Source organism: Brassica oleracea, chromosome C9 (assembly GCF_000695525.1).
Source record: "Brassica oleracea var. oleracea cultivar TO1000 chromosome C9, BOL, whole genome shotgun sequence".
Lineage (NCBI taxonomy): Eukaryota > Viridiplantae > Streptophyta > Magnoliopsida > Brassicales > Brassicaceae > Brassica > Brassica oleracea.
In genome coordinates this window covers 6,766,790-6,781,017 of record NC_027756.1, presented here as the reverse complement: position 1 = coordinate 6,781,017, position 14,228 = coordinate 6,766,790, and the positions used below count along the sequence as shown (strand labels likewise).

General features: G+C 40.9%; 4 protein-coding genes across 7 annotated transcripts; 2 read left to right on the top strand and 2 right to left on the bottom strand.

Annotated features, from left to right (window-relative positions):
* The first annotated feature begins 174 nt into the window (after positions 1-174).
* On the top strand, positions 175-2,543 carry LOC106317007 (la-related protein 1B). 2 transcript variants are annotated; one of them, XM_013754870.1, is made up of 6 exons: positions 175-707; positions 872-1,265; positions 1,348-1,495; positions 1,594-1,684; positions 1,875-1,946; positions 2,032-2,543. In XM_013754870.1, the coding sequence occupies exons 1-6, from the start codon at positions 498-500 to the stop codon at positions 2,116-2,118; spliced, it is 1,002 nt and encodes a 333-aa protein (XP_013610324.1). In that variant the 5' UTR covers positions 175-497; the 3' UTR covers positions 2,119-2,543. The 2 variants fall into 2 exon arrangements, with proteins under 2 accessions (XP_013610324.1, XP_013610325.1); XM_013754871.1 differs by having other exon boundaries at positions 2,011-2,098.
* A 353-nt stretch (positions 2,544-2,896) lies between these two features.
* Positions 2,897-5,069, bottom strand: LOC106318526 (3-dehydroquinate synthase, chloroplastic). Its single transcript, XM_013756543.1, has 8 exons — positions 4,656-5,069; positions 4,411-4,561; positions 4,171-4,338; positions 3,863-4,089; positions 3,651-3,774; positions 3,510-3,572; positions 3,293-3,436; positions 2,897-3,202 (listed from the first exon to the last, which is right to left on the bottom strand). The coding sequence occupies exons 1-8, from the start codon at positions 4,958-4,960 to the stop codon at positions 3,071-3,073; spliced, it is 1,314 nt and encodes a 437-aa protein (XP_013611997.1). The 5' UTR covers positions 4,961-5,069; the 3' UTR covers positions 2,897-3,070.
* Positions 5,070-5,285: 216 nt separating this feature from the next.
* On the top strand, positions 5,286-8,114 carry LOC106318525 (cell cycle checkpoint protein RAD17). 3 transcript variants are annotated; one of them, XM_013756541.1, is made up of 10 exons: positions 5,286-5,533; positions 5,627-5,690; positions 5,788-5,867; positions 5,942-5,989; positions 6,076-6,235; positions 6,318-6,926; positions 6,998-7,123; positions 7,211-7,412; positions 7,506-7,566; positions 7,669-8,114. In XM_013756541.1, the coding sequence occupies exons 1-10, from the start codon at positions 5,360-5,362 to the stop codon at positions 7,861-7,863; spliced, it is 1,719 nt and encodes a 572-aa protein (XP_013611995.1). In that variant the 5' UTR covers positions 5,286-5,359; the 3' UTR covers positions 7,864-8,114. The 3 variants fall into 3 exon arrangements, with proteins under 3 accessions (XP_013611995.1, XP_013611996.1, XP_013611994.1); XM_013756542.1 differs by having other exon boundaries at positions 5,287-5,533; positions 7,217-7,412; positions 7,666-8,114; XM_013756540.1 differs by having other exon boundaries at positions 5,288-5,533; positions 7,666-8,113.
* A 327-nt stretch (positions 8,115-8,441) lies between these two features.
* On the bottom strand, positions 8,442-9,806 carry LOC106315808 (proteasome subunit alpha type-7-B). Its single transcript, XM_013753633.1, has 3 exons — positions 9,582-9,806; positions 9,019-9,433; positions 8,442-8,922 (listed from the first exon to the last, which is right to left on the bottom strand). The coding sequence occupies exons 1-3, from the start codon at positions 9,752-9,754 to the stop codon at positions 8,758-8,760; spliced, it is 753 nt and encodes a 250-aa protein (XP_013609087.1). The 5' UTR covers positions 9,755-9,806; the 3' UTR covers positions 8,442-8,757.
* Positions 9,807-14,228: the final 4,422 nt, after the last annotated feature.

Genomic DNA, 14,228 nt, shown 5'->3' with positions numbered 1-14,228 from the left:
CCTTTTGCCGTCAACCAAGGATTTGCTTGTCTTGTCCTCGTATTTCTCAAAGTACTGCTACATAGTATATTTATTATTTTTCCAATCGTTTTCTTGTTGTTATTAGATTATATGATTTTCCGTGGAACATAGAAGAGAGAATGGGTCGAAATGTGTCGTGTTGTCAGATGCATGCGTCAAACTATTTCTGGTTTTCTTTTGTTTGCTGATGGATGTTGTTTCGTAAGCGTCATAGGACAAGGACACGAATTGTCGTAAGAAATGGATGATTTTGTCGTAGAGATTACGAACCATTTTTAGTGTGTTGACACCCGTTTGGTCGAACGAGGTGAAAATGACACGAATTGGTAGCGAGAGGGTATTATCGTAAAAACGAGGGTTTTGATTGATGTTTTGTAACATGAACAACTCATTCTTCCCCCCCGGAGACACCGCCGGCCTCACCTTCTTTTTCTCTCATTTCCTCTCTCTCTTTGCTCCTCCATATTTGTTACACGATGGCTACGACGGAGTCCAGTGCCGCTAATCCGGCATCAGCCTTCTTTCCTCCTTGTGACAAGGACAAGAAGCCTGTCTGGAACAAGCCTTGTATCAGCTCATCCCCTCCTCTTATGAGCGCCGATTCATGGCCTGCTTTGTCTCCTCTATCTTCCCACAAGTCCCCCTCTTCCAAAGGTTTACCTGATGGATCATCGCCATTGCCGCAGGTAAAGTTCTCTTCTACCATCGTTTGATTGGTTTATATATATTGATCAGATCATATTTTATCTTTATATATATATAGCTTTGTCGCCAATGCTGGTTCGGCTTCTTTTTCTTTTTAACTTTGGTTTTTCAACATGCATTGTGCATATATGTATATATAATGCAGGCAGCTGCTGCTACTTCATCTGATTACCATAGTGTTAATGGCCAAAGGAAACCTTTTAGACGAAATAACTCCACCTCATCTTCTTCCACTAGTAGTAACCCCCACCCAAATGCTGGTCAGAATCACAACCAAAGGAGTGGCTCTGCAACTACTCAATCCCGTCATTCTCATCATAGGCATCATCGCAACGGCAGCAGCTCTTACCCTGGAAACAGGCAGCGCAACGTCTTCGAGCATGGGCACTCTAACGGGAGAGGAGACATGCACTTGCAACCGCAGAGGGGTTTTGGGACGATGAGACCGCAGATGCTGATGGGGCCACCATCTAGCGCGCAATATATGGCAGCAGCGCCTCAAATAGGTTCATATGGTGGCCCCATGCTCTACCCTCCTGGTATATGCTCTTTCTTACTGATGCCACCCATCTCTATTATTATTAGGCTAATGTTGTAGTGTATCTATCTATCTATCTTCAGATTATGCGCTGCATGTCTTTATGCCGCATCCTCCTCCAGAGTCGATAGCTTTGGTTGGAAACCTCCCACCTCCACCCCCCATATATTTTCCCAGCTTTGATCCCATGTTGTTCAATAAAATATTGACACAAGTAGAGCATTATTTCAGGTATAGTTTGGCTGTGTTCCCAGCTCTCTCTACTTCTTTCTTTCTGGTCCACCACCCAATAGATGCCTGGATAACAAACTTTTTTATCCTTTTTTCAGTGCTGATAACTTAAGCAAAGATAAACACTTGAGGGGTCAGATGAATGATGACGGTTGGGTTCCTGTTAGAATAATAGCAGGTTTCAGAAGAGTAAGAGGCTCCCAGTTTTTCCTCACTGAAACGCCCTTTGTTTTACACTTAAAGTCATCACCTCATTCTGAAGCAAACATGCTCTATTGAGATTACTTTTTGTTTTGGTTGGGTGAATCTGACTGTAAAAAACAAAAACAAGAACAAAAAAGAGTAATTGTTTGGAACTTTTTGTAACTTTTTTTTGCAGCTTGCGGAACTGACAGACAACATTCAGACTATATTAGAGGCGCTGAGAAGTTCAGAAGTTGTGGAAATTAAGGTAGTCTGATTAATAAGGATTTGCCATATTAAGATGATGAGAAGTAAAAAGTGATAGAAGGTAGAATGTGGATGGTATTTTGTAGGGTGAAGCATTAAGGAGGCGAGGAGATTGGGACAAGTATTTACTTCCTCATGAACCGTCAAGCTCTGGTCCTGGGGTCTCAACTTGAGAGCATGACTCTATCAGAGAGGAGCAGAGAGGGAGAGTAAATAGATGCTGAGTAAAAAAGATGTGTTTTGTTCCATTTGCAACTCTTTGTTAAACACCATGTTGTTTTTGTCTTTTTGGATTGACTCTACTTGAAACAGCATAAAAAATATGTTATTCTCCGCTGGGTTCTTTAATATGGTTTGGTTAATACTTAATAGTGGATAAAAATGCTTGCACCATCATGTGAAAATTCCCGTCTCATACCATCATGTGTATGCTATAATTTTTAGTCCAGGATGAAATATAATGTGTCAATCGATCATCTAAATTCCAACTGAGATTAAAGTGGAGAAACAGATGAAGCAAGAGGTAAAGAGATGCAAGACTAAGAGGAGAAAGAAGAGAGAAAGGTGAGACGCCATGAATAGACTGATGAGACAACCCATCAGCAGTACGTAACAGAAGACGACAAGACAAGAGCAGACCAGACTCACCCCTCTCTCCATAGCTTCTCCCATCACAAATGTTTGATCTCATCTCTTTTACTTTGGACTTTATAAACCTGAAAACATAGGTTGGAAAGAGAGATAGAAGAACATGCAAAAGAAGTTGGTTTGGTTTCCTCACTAAACGGGGCGATGCAACCCACGTTTTTTCCTCTGTTTCTACTACTCTCATTAAGACTACTTGAGAAACAAGACCTGATTCTCGAGTATGTTTTTTTTTTAAGAATGGACAGATAAAAAGTCATCTGGCTTTAACTCCCAAGGCATAATTCCAAACGTAAGTATCCAAAATTGATTGAAGAGTTTGGTCGGGCTAGTTATTATATATATATTTTAGAAAGCTCATTATTGTCACATTCCACAAAGCTAGTTACAAGTTGGTTATACAACGGTACATATTCATATCTGGAAAAAAAAACAAAACAAAAATCCGAGGGAAGAAGAAGAAGAAGAAGAAGAAAGATCTCAGGATTTGGAGAACGCACGGAGCGTAGCATCCAACGCCTCCCGATCATAATCTCCCGTGAAAACGCAGTTTCCCAGCGGACCTTTCAGGAGAATCAGCCTCAGCAGTCCATCTGCCACTTTCTTGTCAACCTGCATCACCACCAAAACATATTTATTTAAATGGAAGAACTTTCTCTCTCAAACATATTTTCATTTTCAGGCCACAATCACAAAACTCACCGCCATTATGGACTTGAACATGCTCACGGTCATGCTCTCCGGCGGCGTTGTAGGCAATTTCGCTCGTTTCAAGATGTTGTTCACTCTCTCCACGATTGAGTCATCTATCCAGCCAAGACGATATGACATGTCCACTGCCATTACCTGAGAAACAACAAAACACAATGTGAGTTGGGGGGATAGTTTTAGCAGAGGAAAGATAGAAAGATATAGATACCGTGCCAGCGGCAACAGCTTCTCCATGGAGCCACTCTCCATACCCGAAGCCAGTTTCTATTGCCTGCATAAAGATAAATTGATATTGTCAAGGGTGGATCTTCTTGACCTGATAAGAGGGTTATATTCAAAAGCTACTTACATGGCCAAAGGTATGACCCAAATTAAGGGTAGCTCGCAAGCCGCTCTCTTTCTCGTCCTGTGACACAACATCCGCCTTGTTCTCACATGATCGCTTTATAGCATAAGCTAATGCAGCCGGATCCCTAGCGATATCAAAATAATGATCACACCAGCATTTAGATGAATCTATCTCTAACAGTTTTGTTTTGTTTTGTTGAAATAATAAATCACCTAGCAAGGAGAGCCTCAATGTTCTTCTCCTGCCACTCAAAGAAGTCAGCATCCCTAATAAGCCCGTACTTGATCACTTCAGCTAAACCCGAAGCCATCTCCCTGTCCGGCAGTGTGTTCAACGTGTCGGTGTCAACTAGCACACACTGCGGCTGGTAAAACGCGCCGATCAAATTCTTTCCGAGACGATGGTTTATGCCTGTTTTGCCACCAACAGAAGAATCAACCTGCAAAAAAGGGTAATTAATTTCTGAGATTTAGAAAAAAAAGAGATCGATCACTCAAGTGAAACATGGCAAAGTACCCACCTGTGCCATGACAGTGGTAGGGATCTGGATGAAGTTAACACCACGGAGGTAAGAAGCAGCAGCGTAGCCACACATATCGCCAATAACACCACCACCAAGAGCAACAAAAGTAGATCGTCTATCTAGGCGAGACTCAATGGCCTTGTCGAAGACTTTCATGAGAGTATCCTAGAACAAAAAAAAAAAGAATGTCTCTCAGTAAACTATATGTACATCTCAAAGAAAGAAAGATTGACAAACCATGTCTTTGTATTTCTCTCCATCAGGGAGAATAACAGACTCCACAGTCACGTTGGGGTTCCCAATAGTCAAAGCATGTACAGTCTTGTCCAGGTATAGAGGAGCAACTCGTTCGTTAGTCACCACCAGCACTTTCTTCCCGTGAACATGCCTAATTCAATTCAATTCAACAATATGAACAAGACCATTTTGGCTCACTATTCATTATTTAACAAAGTTACTAAGTGAATATTAAAAGAGGGGACCTTTGAAGGAGATGTGATTGATCGAGCAAGCCGGCGCCGATGTAGATGGGATAGCTCCGGCTACCCAAATCAACCTCGACTATAGTGGGAGGAGTGGCCATGGCGTTGGCGGGTTCGTTAACAAGCTGGCTAGGACCGGCTCGAACGCGCGACCTGGAGATGGAGATAGCGGTGGAGGATAAAGAGGACGACGACTTTGGGAAGGAAATGGTTGGTGGGGGAATCAAGCCGCGGGTTTGAGCTTGAAGGGAGTGGAGAGTCTTCGGTGTGGATGAGATTGATAGCGAGACGGCGTTCGCAGCCATCGGATCGAATCGAATCGAATCGAAGAGAGAATTTAGAATTTGGGGTTGGTGAAGACAAAGACTGAGGAGAGGAGGAACCTACAATTTTACCTTTACATACTTCGTGGTTTGGTTTGGTGAAGAAAGCCTGCGTCTGCGTGGGTGTGGGGTAGGTGGGATGAATCTCCCACCACTCAGCCTACGCTACACCTCTAGTTACAACCGTCCGATCTGCAAATCAAAATTTGAATCGGCAAAGGTGAAATATATGCTAGATGGACGGTCCCGATGAAGACACGTCACCTAAAGGAAAAGAACGGTGTCGTTTTAGTCGACCCGCGAAAACACCAGCCCCGTGGAAGGTTCTTCTCCGAAAAGGTTCTTCGAGACTCTAATCAAGTTCCGAGGCGATTGGGAGGTATGGGGAGAGGAAATCAGATGGTTGAATTATCGTCGGAAGAAGAAGAAGAAGAATCGTATAAGTTAAGGTCGTCGCGGTCTAGTGCTAAGTCGAAATCGAGGTCCTCGGGTGGTGGTTGCAGAACGAATCCTAGAGCCTCCAAGAAAGCTCGACTCTCGAGTCACGTAGACAAGGCACCATTCCTCTCTCTTTTTTTGGCGTATTATTTATTATTATTCTTAGCTTATGTTTAGGCTCTGAGTTTGGTTCCTCTCCGTTTGTTGCAGATCAGATTGTCGTTCGAAGATTTCGACGAAGCTTTGAGCGGCTTCAAGGCATCATCTCCTCCTAGTACGCCACTCACGACTTTCAGTTTTTAAATGCTCCTTTTTTAGCCTAGTCGTGCTTTTTTGAGATATTCATCATTTTTATTTGGTCTCTTGTTTAGGCTTCAAGAAGAAGGCTGGTTTGTGGGTTGACAAATACAGGCCTCGCACCTTGGAAGAGCTTTCTGTTCACAACAAGAAGGCAATTTTTTTTTGTTCCCCCTCTTTTTTCCTTTTTAGCTATAATACTATGCTAATTCCTGATATTATCTTCAGGTTGAACAAGTTAAACTTTGGTTCGAGGAATGTTTTGATTGCTCCAAGGTAAATCTTTTTGGTTTTACCTTTTCAATTGCTTTTTTTTTTCTCTCTCTTTATGATTGTAGTATTCACTTTTTCTTTATCTGCAGGATGGTGTTAGGAATAATGTTCTACTACTCACCGGTCAAGCTGGCGTCGGCAAATCTGCTACCATCCATTTACTTGCCTCTATCCTTGGCGTCACTGTGTATGAGTGGAACGCTCCTATTCCTACTCTCTGGCAAGAACATGTTCATAACTCAAGTTCTGGTATTCACACCATTTCTATTTTGTTATGTAGTACTCAGTCAGTTACAGATCCAATGATTTATCTTCCGTTTAATTCTCCTAGGACTGAAGTACTCTTCGAAGCTGGATGAGTTTGAAAACTTCGTTGACACTAGTAGAAGATACGGAGTGATTTCTGGGGGAACGAAGCCGCGCCTTGTTCTTTTGATTGATGACCTTCCTCTAGCCAATGGGAGGCATGCTTTTGAACGGCTTCAAAACTGCTTAACGCTCTTGGTGAAATCTACGCAGATTCCGACAGTGGTATTGATCACGGACTATGTCAAAGCAGACTCTTCGGACCAGACTGCTCGAACTATGGAGGACCTTCAGTCATCTCTTGAACGAGCAGGGGCTTTAAAGGTGGCTTTTAATCCCATTACAAAGAACTCAATTAAGAAGACACTTCAGAGGATAAGCAGAGAAGAACATTGTAAGGTAACGACTGCGGAGGTTGATCAGATGGCGAGTGCCAGTGGAGGAGACATCAGACACGCTATTACGTCTTTGCAACTCCTCTCTGTTAAGCCACAACTCAATCATACAATGCACAGTGGTTTGGATAGTGGAATATCTTCCTGTTTCGGTAGAGATGAGACCCTTTCGTTGTTTCACGCCCTGGGAAAATTTCTCCACAACAAAAGAGAGGCTACTGATAATGTTATTATATCAGGTAGGAAGTTACGAGAATGCACAATTTAGAGCTCAGGATAATTATCGTCTAAGCTAATGTTTGTGTGTCAGATTGCAGTGACTATCTTGTGCATAACGAGTTTGCAAGGTTACCACTGAAGATGGATGCGCCAGAGATGGTTCTTAGCCAAGCTCATGGACAGGCAGGTCGGGTTGTGGATTTTCTTCATGAAAATGGTATTCTTTACTTAACATATGCACCATTTTCCTCCTTCATATAGAGACACAAGAGAGCTTACTATGAACTCATTAACGTTTATGAAGTGTTAGATTTCGTGAGTGACGGAGCCATAGAAGATGCCTGGTGCGTGTCTTCGTATTTAGCGGATGCTGATCTCCTTCTCGCAGCTTTAAGAGGAAAAATGAGTGTACATAACAACAAAACAGAGGACGTTCTACAATCAGTCGGCGCCTCGGTGGCTGTTCGTGGTGTGTTGTATGGAAACAAGCAGCCATGGTCATCCAGGTTTCTTATGACAAATTGATGCCAGTTGATTGTTTCATTTTTTTCTGTGTTAGATATTTGTAATATCGGTTGGTCTGTATCGTGGGTATGCAGATGGCACGTGATTCGCAAGCCAAAACTCTGGCAAGTGGAGCAATCCTCAATACAAACCAAGGTCAATGTCTTTTTCCTTTTTCCAGTGAAAAAAAAAAAAATCTAATTATACGTGTTCGAACTTTCTCTATAAGCTTACATAGTTTATGTCTGAATGTAGAAGAATCTGAGAGAGCAGAGGAACATAGGATATGAGGGGTCAAGAATGGCAGATATGTCGGTGACGGCTACAGAGTACAGCCCTGCGCTGAAATGGCTAAGCTACAGGGCGTCTGCAGATGTGTTTTCAGAAATGGAGGAAGAGACGGATGAGGATAAGAGTGAAGTTTCTGAAGATGATGAAATACAAGACTGGTGACATTTACCATATCAAGGAAATTGTTCTCTGCTTACTTCTAAATAGGAAATTAACAGCAAAGTCTATCCTTGGTTTGATCAAGTTGTAGCGAATCCTAAATTTTCTTTTAGTTGTTTTAGAGCATTTTCATAGTTAACAAAAGAGAAGTCTAGTCCCTTCACCAACTTAAAAGTTGGATTGAAGCAGAAAAGATTGAGAAACAGTAAGATGCGACTAAGGTATGTCTCAAAACATTCAAATCCTCCCTAATAAACTGCTAGTCCTTTTTTCCTACTGGTTTAGAAACATAATTAAACACTAACACAACATTTTCTGCAGTATTGGTCTTGGTTTTCTAAAATGTGTGGATTTAAACTAACCTGAACCGATTTAAAATAGTTTTAAACCAAATTGGAGTAGTTTAAATTTAAATGGTATAAATCGGATTTTATGAAAATTGATTGGTTATCGCCTAAAACAAATTTTTAGAACCATGTTTAAACCAAATAGAGTAATCGATATTTAAACGTGTAGCAAACATTGACAAAATTTATAATGCATTAGAAGGCAATCAACTAATATACAAACGCAATTACTAATAGGTCACAAGAGGGGTCGTTGTTAAGCCCATGAATTACATACACACCTCATGGAAAAGCTGGTCTAAGTGAGTCACATATTTCTCCTCAAGTCATAAAACCGCTGCTCTAATTGCGTCACCTCTCAACAAATAATCAGAGTTGGTTTGGTCATGGTACTGGAGGCAAGCTCAAGGACAAACAAACCAACAAATGAAAGACAATTATCAACGTCGAGATAACTATCGAAAAGCAAGAAATAGCTGCTGAATGTTGTGTAACAGAGGTCTTGGAACCACAAACATCAAAAAGTAGACAAACTGAAGTGGAGATAATATCAAGTATCCTTTTGAGGGCCTTTCTTGGCTGCTTCAGCGGCTGCCTTTTCTGCTTCGATCTCGGCCACAATAGCATCAATTTCAGCTTCTTCAAGCTGGCGAAGACCGCTTTCCTCCCGTGTCATCACAGCTACCTCAATGTTCTTTCCTCCGCTCTCAACAACCTGCCGATGATATCAGGTCAAACAATTCAGTGACATATATAAACCAAAACATCAACTATTTGTTATAAGCAGAGTGTAAGGAGAAGCAGAGGGAACCTCAAGCAGAGCACGAATAGCGAGTTTAACAGTCTCTTGGCCAGAGGTTTCTTTGAAGTTCTTCTCAAGAAATTCCCTGATAGAGTTGGAGTTTCTCCCGGTAGCATTAGCTTTCCAAGCAGAGAAAGTTCCAGATGGATCAGTCTGATAGAGCGAAGGGACACGAGAGTAAGGGTCAAAGCCGACGATAAGAGTAGAAAGACCAAAGGGTCTGACACCACCGCTTTGGGTATACTTCTGTTGAAGGCCGGCAATGTAGCGGGTGATGTACTCGACAGTGACAGGGTCCTCAAGTGTAAGCCTGTGGCTTTGACACTCAATCCTCGCCTTGTTAATCAACACACGTGCATCTGCCTTTAGCCCAGCGCACGCCAAGGCAACGTGATTGTCAAGGCTCACAATTTTTCTGGCTGACCTATCAGAAAGAAGCAAGAAGAGTAATTGCCAACGAGAGACTAAGGAGATTTCCTCAATTAACAAGTTAAGCATAGCATTCGTATAAGCAGCTCATATAATTATACATACTAGTAACTACGTCATAAACCAAGCAATCGAATTCAAACCTAGAATCCTGAAGCTTGGGTGTAGATTTCTTCTCCACGGCGAGGACGACGGTATCGGTGCCGCGGACACCGACGGCGACGTTGCCCTTGCGGACGGCTTCAAGGGCGTACTCGACTTGAAAGAGGTGGCCGTCGGGGGAGAAGACTGTAATTGCTCGATCGTATCTAGCCATCTCTCTCGCCTTCTCCAATACTTTGCTTTCGTTTTCACTGAAAAATCAAAGCCAGAAGCCAAAATGAGCTTCAACAGCCCAAATCTATAGGCCCATTTAAGAGTAGAATGATGAAGTTCCCGCGCGTTCCGAGACGCTCTCTTTTTATCTTCTTTTTTAATCCTATAGAAACCTTAAGAGGAAAAAAAATGAAAAAATCATCTATTCCCAAACCATATCTCCATGGCTTTTTCATGTCTGCCTCCAGCTTGCTTTCTCAACGAAAAGATCCTATTTTTGATCATTTTATCCAAAAGGCTAAGAAGACGAGCAGGGGCCTTCTCCCACTCGGCGAGTGTTTCTCTCATGCTAAATAGCATGGATTATCTCTTGGAAACAGTAGCGAAAGAGAAAGGTTTTGGTACTATCATGTAGTCCAATCACCAATCTTTGCAACAGGAGAGACCATTGAACCAGCATACCTACACCTGCCAAACCCCTAATTGTTCCATTTTAGACTTCTTTAGAGAAGGAGTAGTCAAAAAATAAATGGTCTCTCGTCTCAGTAGCTGAGTTGCACAGACAACAAGTAGAGACAGCTCGAGGGTTCCACCTTAGAATCCTATCCCGTGTCAATATTCTGTTGTGAGCGGCTAACCACGTGAAGAAAAAAAATTTAGGAGTGGCTTCTTTAAACCAGATCCCTTTGAACCATGGAACACGAGGCGATTGCGTTCTGGTCAGGTTCCACGTTTGAGAGGACATGAAACCTTGTCGAAAAACATCATTCTCCCTTTTCCAAAGAACAGTATCCTCCTGCTGGCCAAGTCCGAGAGCTTTGAGCCTCAAAATCTCTCTCTTTTATCAACCAAACCGTTGTTGACGATGATGAAATGATTCGATATTATTTTTATGACACCGGTTTCACCCAGCTCCCGATTAGAGATCCGGACCCAAAAGTTATAAAGCCTAAATTTGGCAACCTTCGAAACCCAAGAAGGAAACATAAGTCTACGATAGATAAAGTCCATCTCGGGCCCAAAGCCAAAGAAACCAAGTTTGGAAAGGTTAACTGAGAACATGATTATTGCATTTTCTTAAGGGGGTTTTTAAACAAAATAATTGATTTAAATAAATCAAAAATAAATAAAATTTTGATAACCGATCCTTAAATGAGTAATTGGGAGACCGATCCTTAGAGCACCATTATCCTAGATACCTTAAATGGGTCTCTTATTTTTTTTAAATATTTTTTAATTGTAAAAGTTAATTAAGAGACTGGATTAAGAGATCCAAAAATTTATGTGCTCCATTGCAAGTCTCTTATTTAAGGGTTCTTAAAAAAAATTTAATTAAACACCAAAGTTTTTTGATTTTTCTTATTAAACTTAAATTTTTTTCTTAAAACATAGTACAAGATAACATTTTAAACATTGATTTTAAAATAAAAACATAAAAAATAAATATTGATCAAAATTTTCATCGTCCGTCCCTCAAAAATGTTATGAGAAGAGGATGCCATATATGAAATTTTGAAAATTTTGTGAAGACAAGAAGAATGGAAAATTGAAAATTTTGAAAATTTTGCTTTTCAAGTGAATTGCAAATATATATAGAGAAGGATAGAAATTGTTGTAAATTGCTTGTGAAGATAAGTTGAAGTAGAGAATGTAGTAGATTACTTTGTGAATTGCTTTTCAAGTGAATTGCAAATATATATAGAGAAGGATAGAAATTGTTGTAAATTGCTTGTGAAGATAAGTTGAAGTAGAGAATGTAGTAGATTACTTTGTGAATTGCTTTTCAAGTGAATTGCAAATATATATAGAGAAGGATAGAAATTGTTGTAAATTGCTTGTGAAGATAAGTTGAAGTAGAGAATGTAGTAGATTACTTTGTGAATTGCTTTTCAAGTGAATTGCAAATATATATAGAGAAGGATAGAAATTGTTGTAAATTGCTTGTGAAGATAAGTTGAAGTAGAGAATGTAGTAGATTACTTTGTGAATTGCTTTTCAAGTGAATTGCAAATATATATAGAGAAGGATGGAAGTTGTCACTCGTGAACTATATGTGTGAACTTTAACAGAAGACTACAAACACCACAAGACTCCAACTCTCTCTGTCACTCTTGTACACCCGTGACACAAATACAAGTCAATGACACAATTACAACTCAATGACTCAATGACACAAGACAATGAAACAACAACTCTCTGTCACTCGTGAATGCTCCACTCCAATACCCGTGAATGCTCCACTCCAATGCTCCACTCCACTTCACCACCTGAAACAACAAGAATGAGAAACACAAATCTTTTAATGCTCTAGAACACAAGACAGTGAAACAACAAGACGCTTGAAACTTAAACTACAAGGACAGTAACAACAAGAAACTTGAACTACAAGGAACAGAGAATTAAACCGAAGGTCAAGCAACAAGAAACAACTTAAAAGTTTGAAAGTTTTTAGATTTACCTCTGTTGCAACTGGAACCTGACTCATGTCACTTGATCCATCCATGTAAAGGCAACAAAGACAGAACAATCAAAAAGAATCTAGCATTATCTGGACAAGTGTATGACCATATTACCTGGCAGAAATTACTTGCCATCTGGTGTGAAGGTGGCTTCTAGGGATGTACCTTGTGAAGGCTCCAAACTAAAACCACATTTCTACAAAACAAAGAAAAAATGATCAGCTCGCTTCAACATCTTCTCACCAACAGCTGAATGACCATTCTCTGCAGCAGTGTAAAGAGGAGTCTCTCCTTCAAAATTCTGCTTTGACAACAACTCTCTCAACTCTTCTCCATCGCAACCGCCTCGAATCAGCACTTTAACCTTCCCTAAGTTCTCAGTTCTAGCAGCTATATGGAGAGGCGAGTCACCTCTCTTCCCTGGCGACTCAGTCTTCTTCCTCCTCTCACCGATGAAGCTCAGCTGCCTCTCCATCACCACACGGAATCTCTTCTGCTTCTCTAGAAACCCGCCGCGGAACCTCTTCTGCCTCTCCATCGTTGCTGCTTTGCCAAAACTAGGAAGCTTCTCCATAATAACTCCACGTTTCTGATTATGTACAGTGGCAACACCTCGGAAGCTCTGCTATTTCTCCATTGATCTTCCGAGCCTGCTTGGGTGATGATGATTCTCGACACTCTGCTTCTCCTCCATTATAGTCATATTGTTACTCCAATTTTTTCGTCGTTATCAACAAAGATACCTAATATAACCCCAAATCTAGAAAAGGTACAAACTTTTCTTGAAATCACCTCGAAGCATCCATTTTTAAGCAGGAAAGAAACGAACTTTATGGAAAACGAATTGGAGAGTAGACAGCAAATCTTCCCCAAAACTGTGAATAAACTTGGAATTGATTGAAGATTGGAAAAACTAAAAGTTCAGATTGAAACTGATTGATTCCGTTACCTTCAGAAGACCAAGAAAAACATTAGCAAAAATCTGAGAAACAAAGCAGAATCTTGAAGGAGCGAATCATCCTCGCTCGATGTCACCAGCAGATCATCAGTCCTGTGGAACCCCACCGAACGTATCTTCCCTCCCTGCAAATTCAACAATGAGATCAATCTTGAGAATTGGATTTTGGCAAAGTTAATCAGAGATCATAGAAAAAAGTAGTTGCGTACGAAGTCGGAGAAGACTGCTCCGATGGCCATACTACGTACCAGTCCGTCGTCTAGCTCCGTCAACGACATCTTCACGGTGAACAAACTGTGGAAGCACGAGACAGAGAGGAAGAGATAGAGAGGAAGAGAGAAAGGTGAAGAGAGGAAGGCAAAGACAGGAAGAGAAGAGACGTCTCTTCCAGTGCTTATTTAAGAGACGTCTCCTATGATTATTATATTTTTCTTTTTTTTTTAAATCTCAATTACACTAAGAAACCTGTGTAAGATACAGGGATAATGATGCTCTTAAGGGGGTTTCAGCGCACGTATCAGCAAACCCTGAAATATATATTTTTTTTTTTCTGTCTTTTTTTTTCTTTATGTGGGTTCTTCGTCTTCTCTGTTTTTTCTGTGAAGGACGACGATGACTTTTGTTAAATTGGTTTCCTGTTGGCTGAAGATTTGAGCCAAAGTTTGTCAATAAATCGTCGTCTCCTCTATCTTTCCCTTTTCTGGTCTTCTCCGTCGCCGTCTTCTCTGTCTTTGCGGCACTAAGAAAAATCCCACCTTTGAGGTGTGCATGGTGATTGAGATTGGTATTTAGTGGTTAATCGGGTTCTTATTAGGGGGTTGCATTTACTGACTTTAGCTTCTAGTCATTAGAATCTTTATCCTAACAGTAATCAACCTGTAATGCAAAGGTAAGCTTTTTGACGTTGAACGGTTACTATACCTTCAAAAGGGGTCAATAGGTCTCAGAGAGTTTACTTGTTAAGGAGGAGAAAATCATGTTAGGGAAATTCCTGGTACCTTTTTGTCTTCCCTGTTAGTTTCAAGTGATCGTTGGGTGGGTTATGTTTGTGCATACAC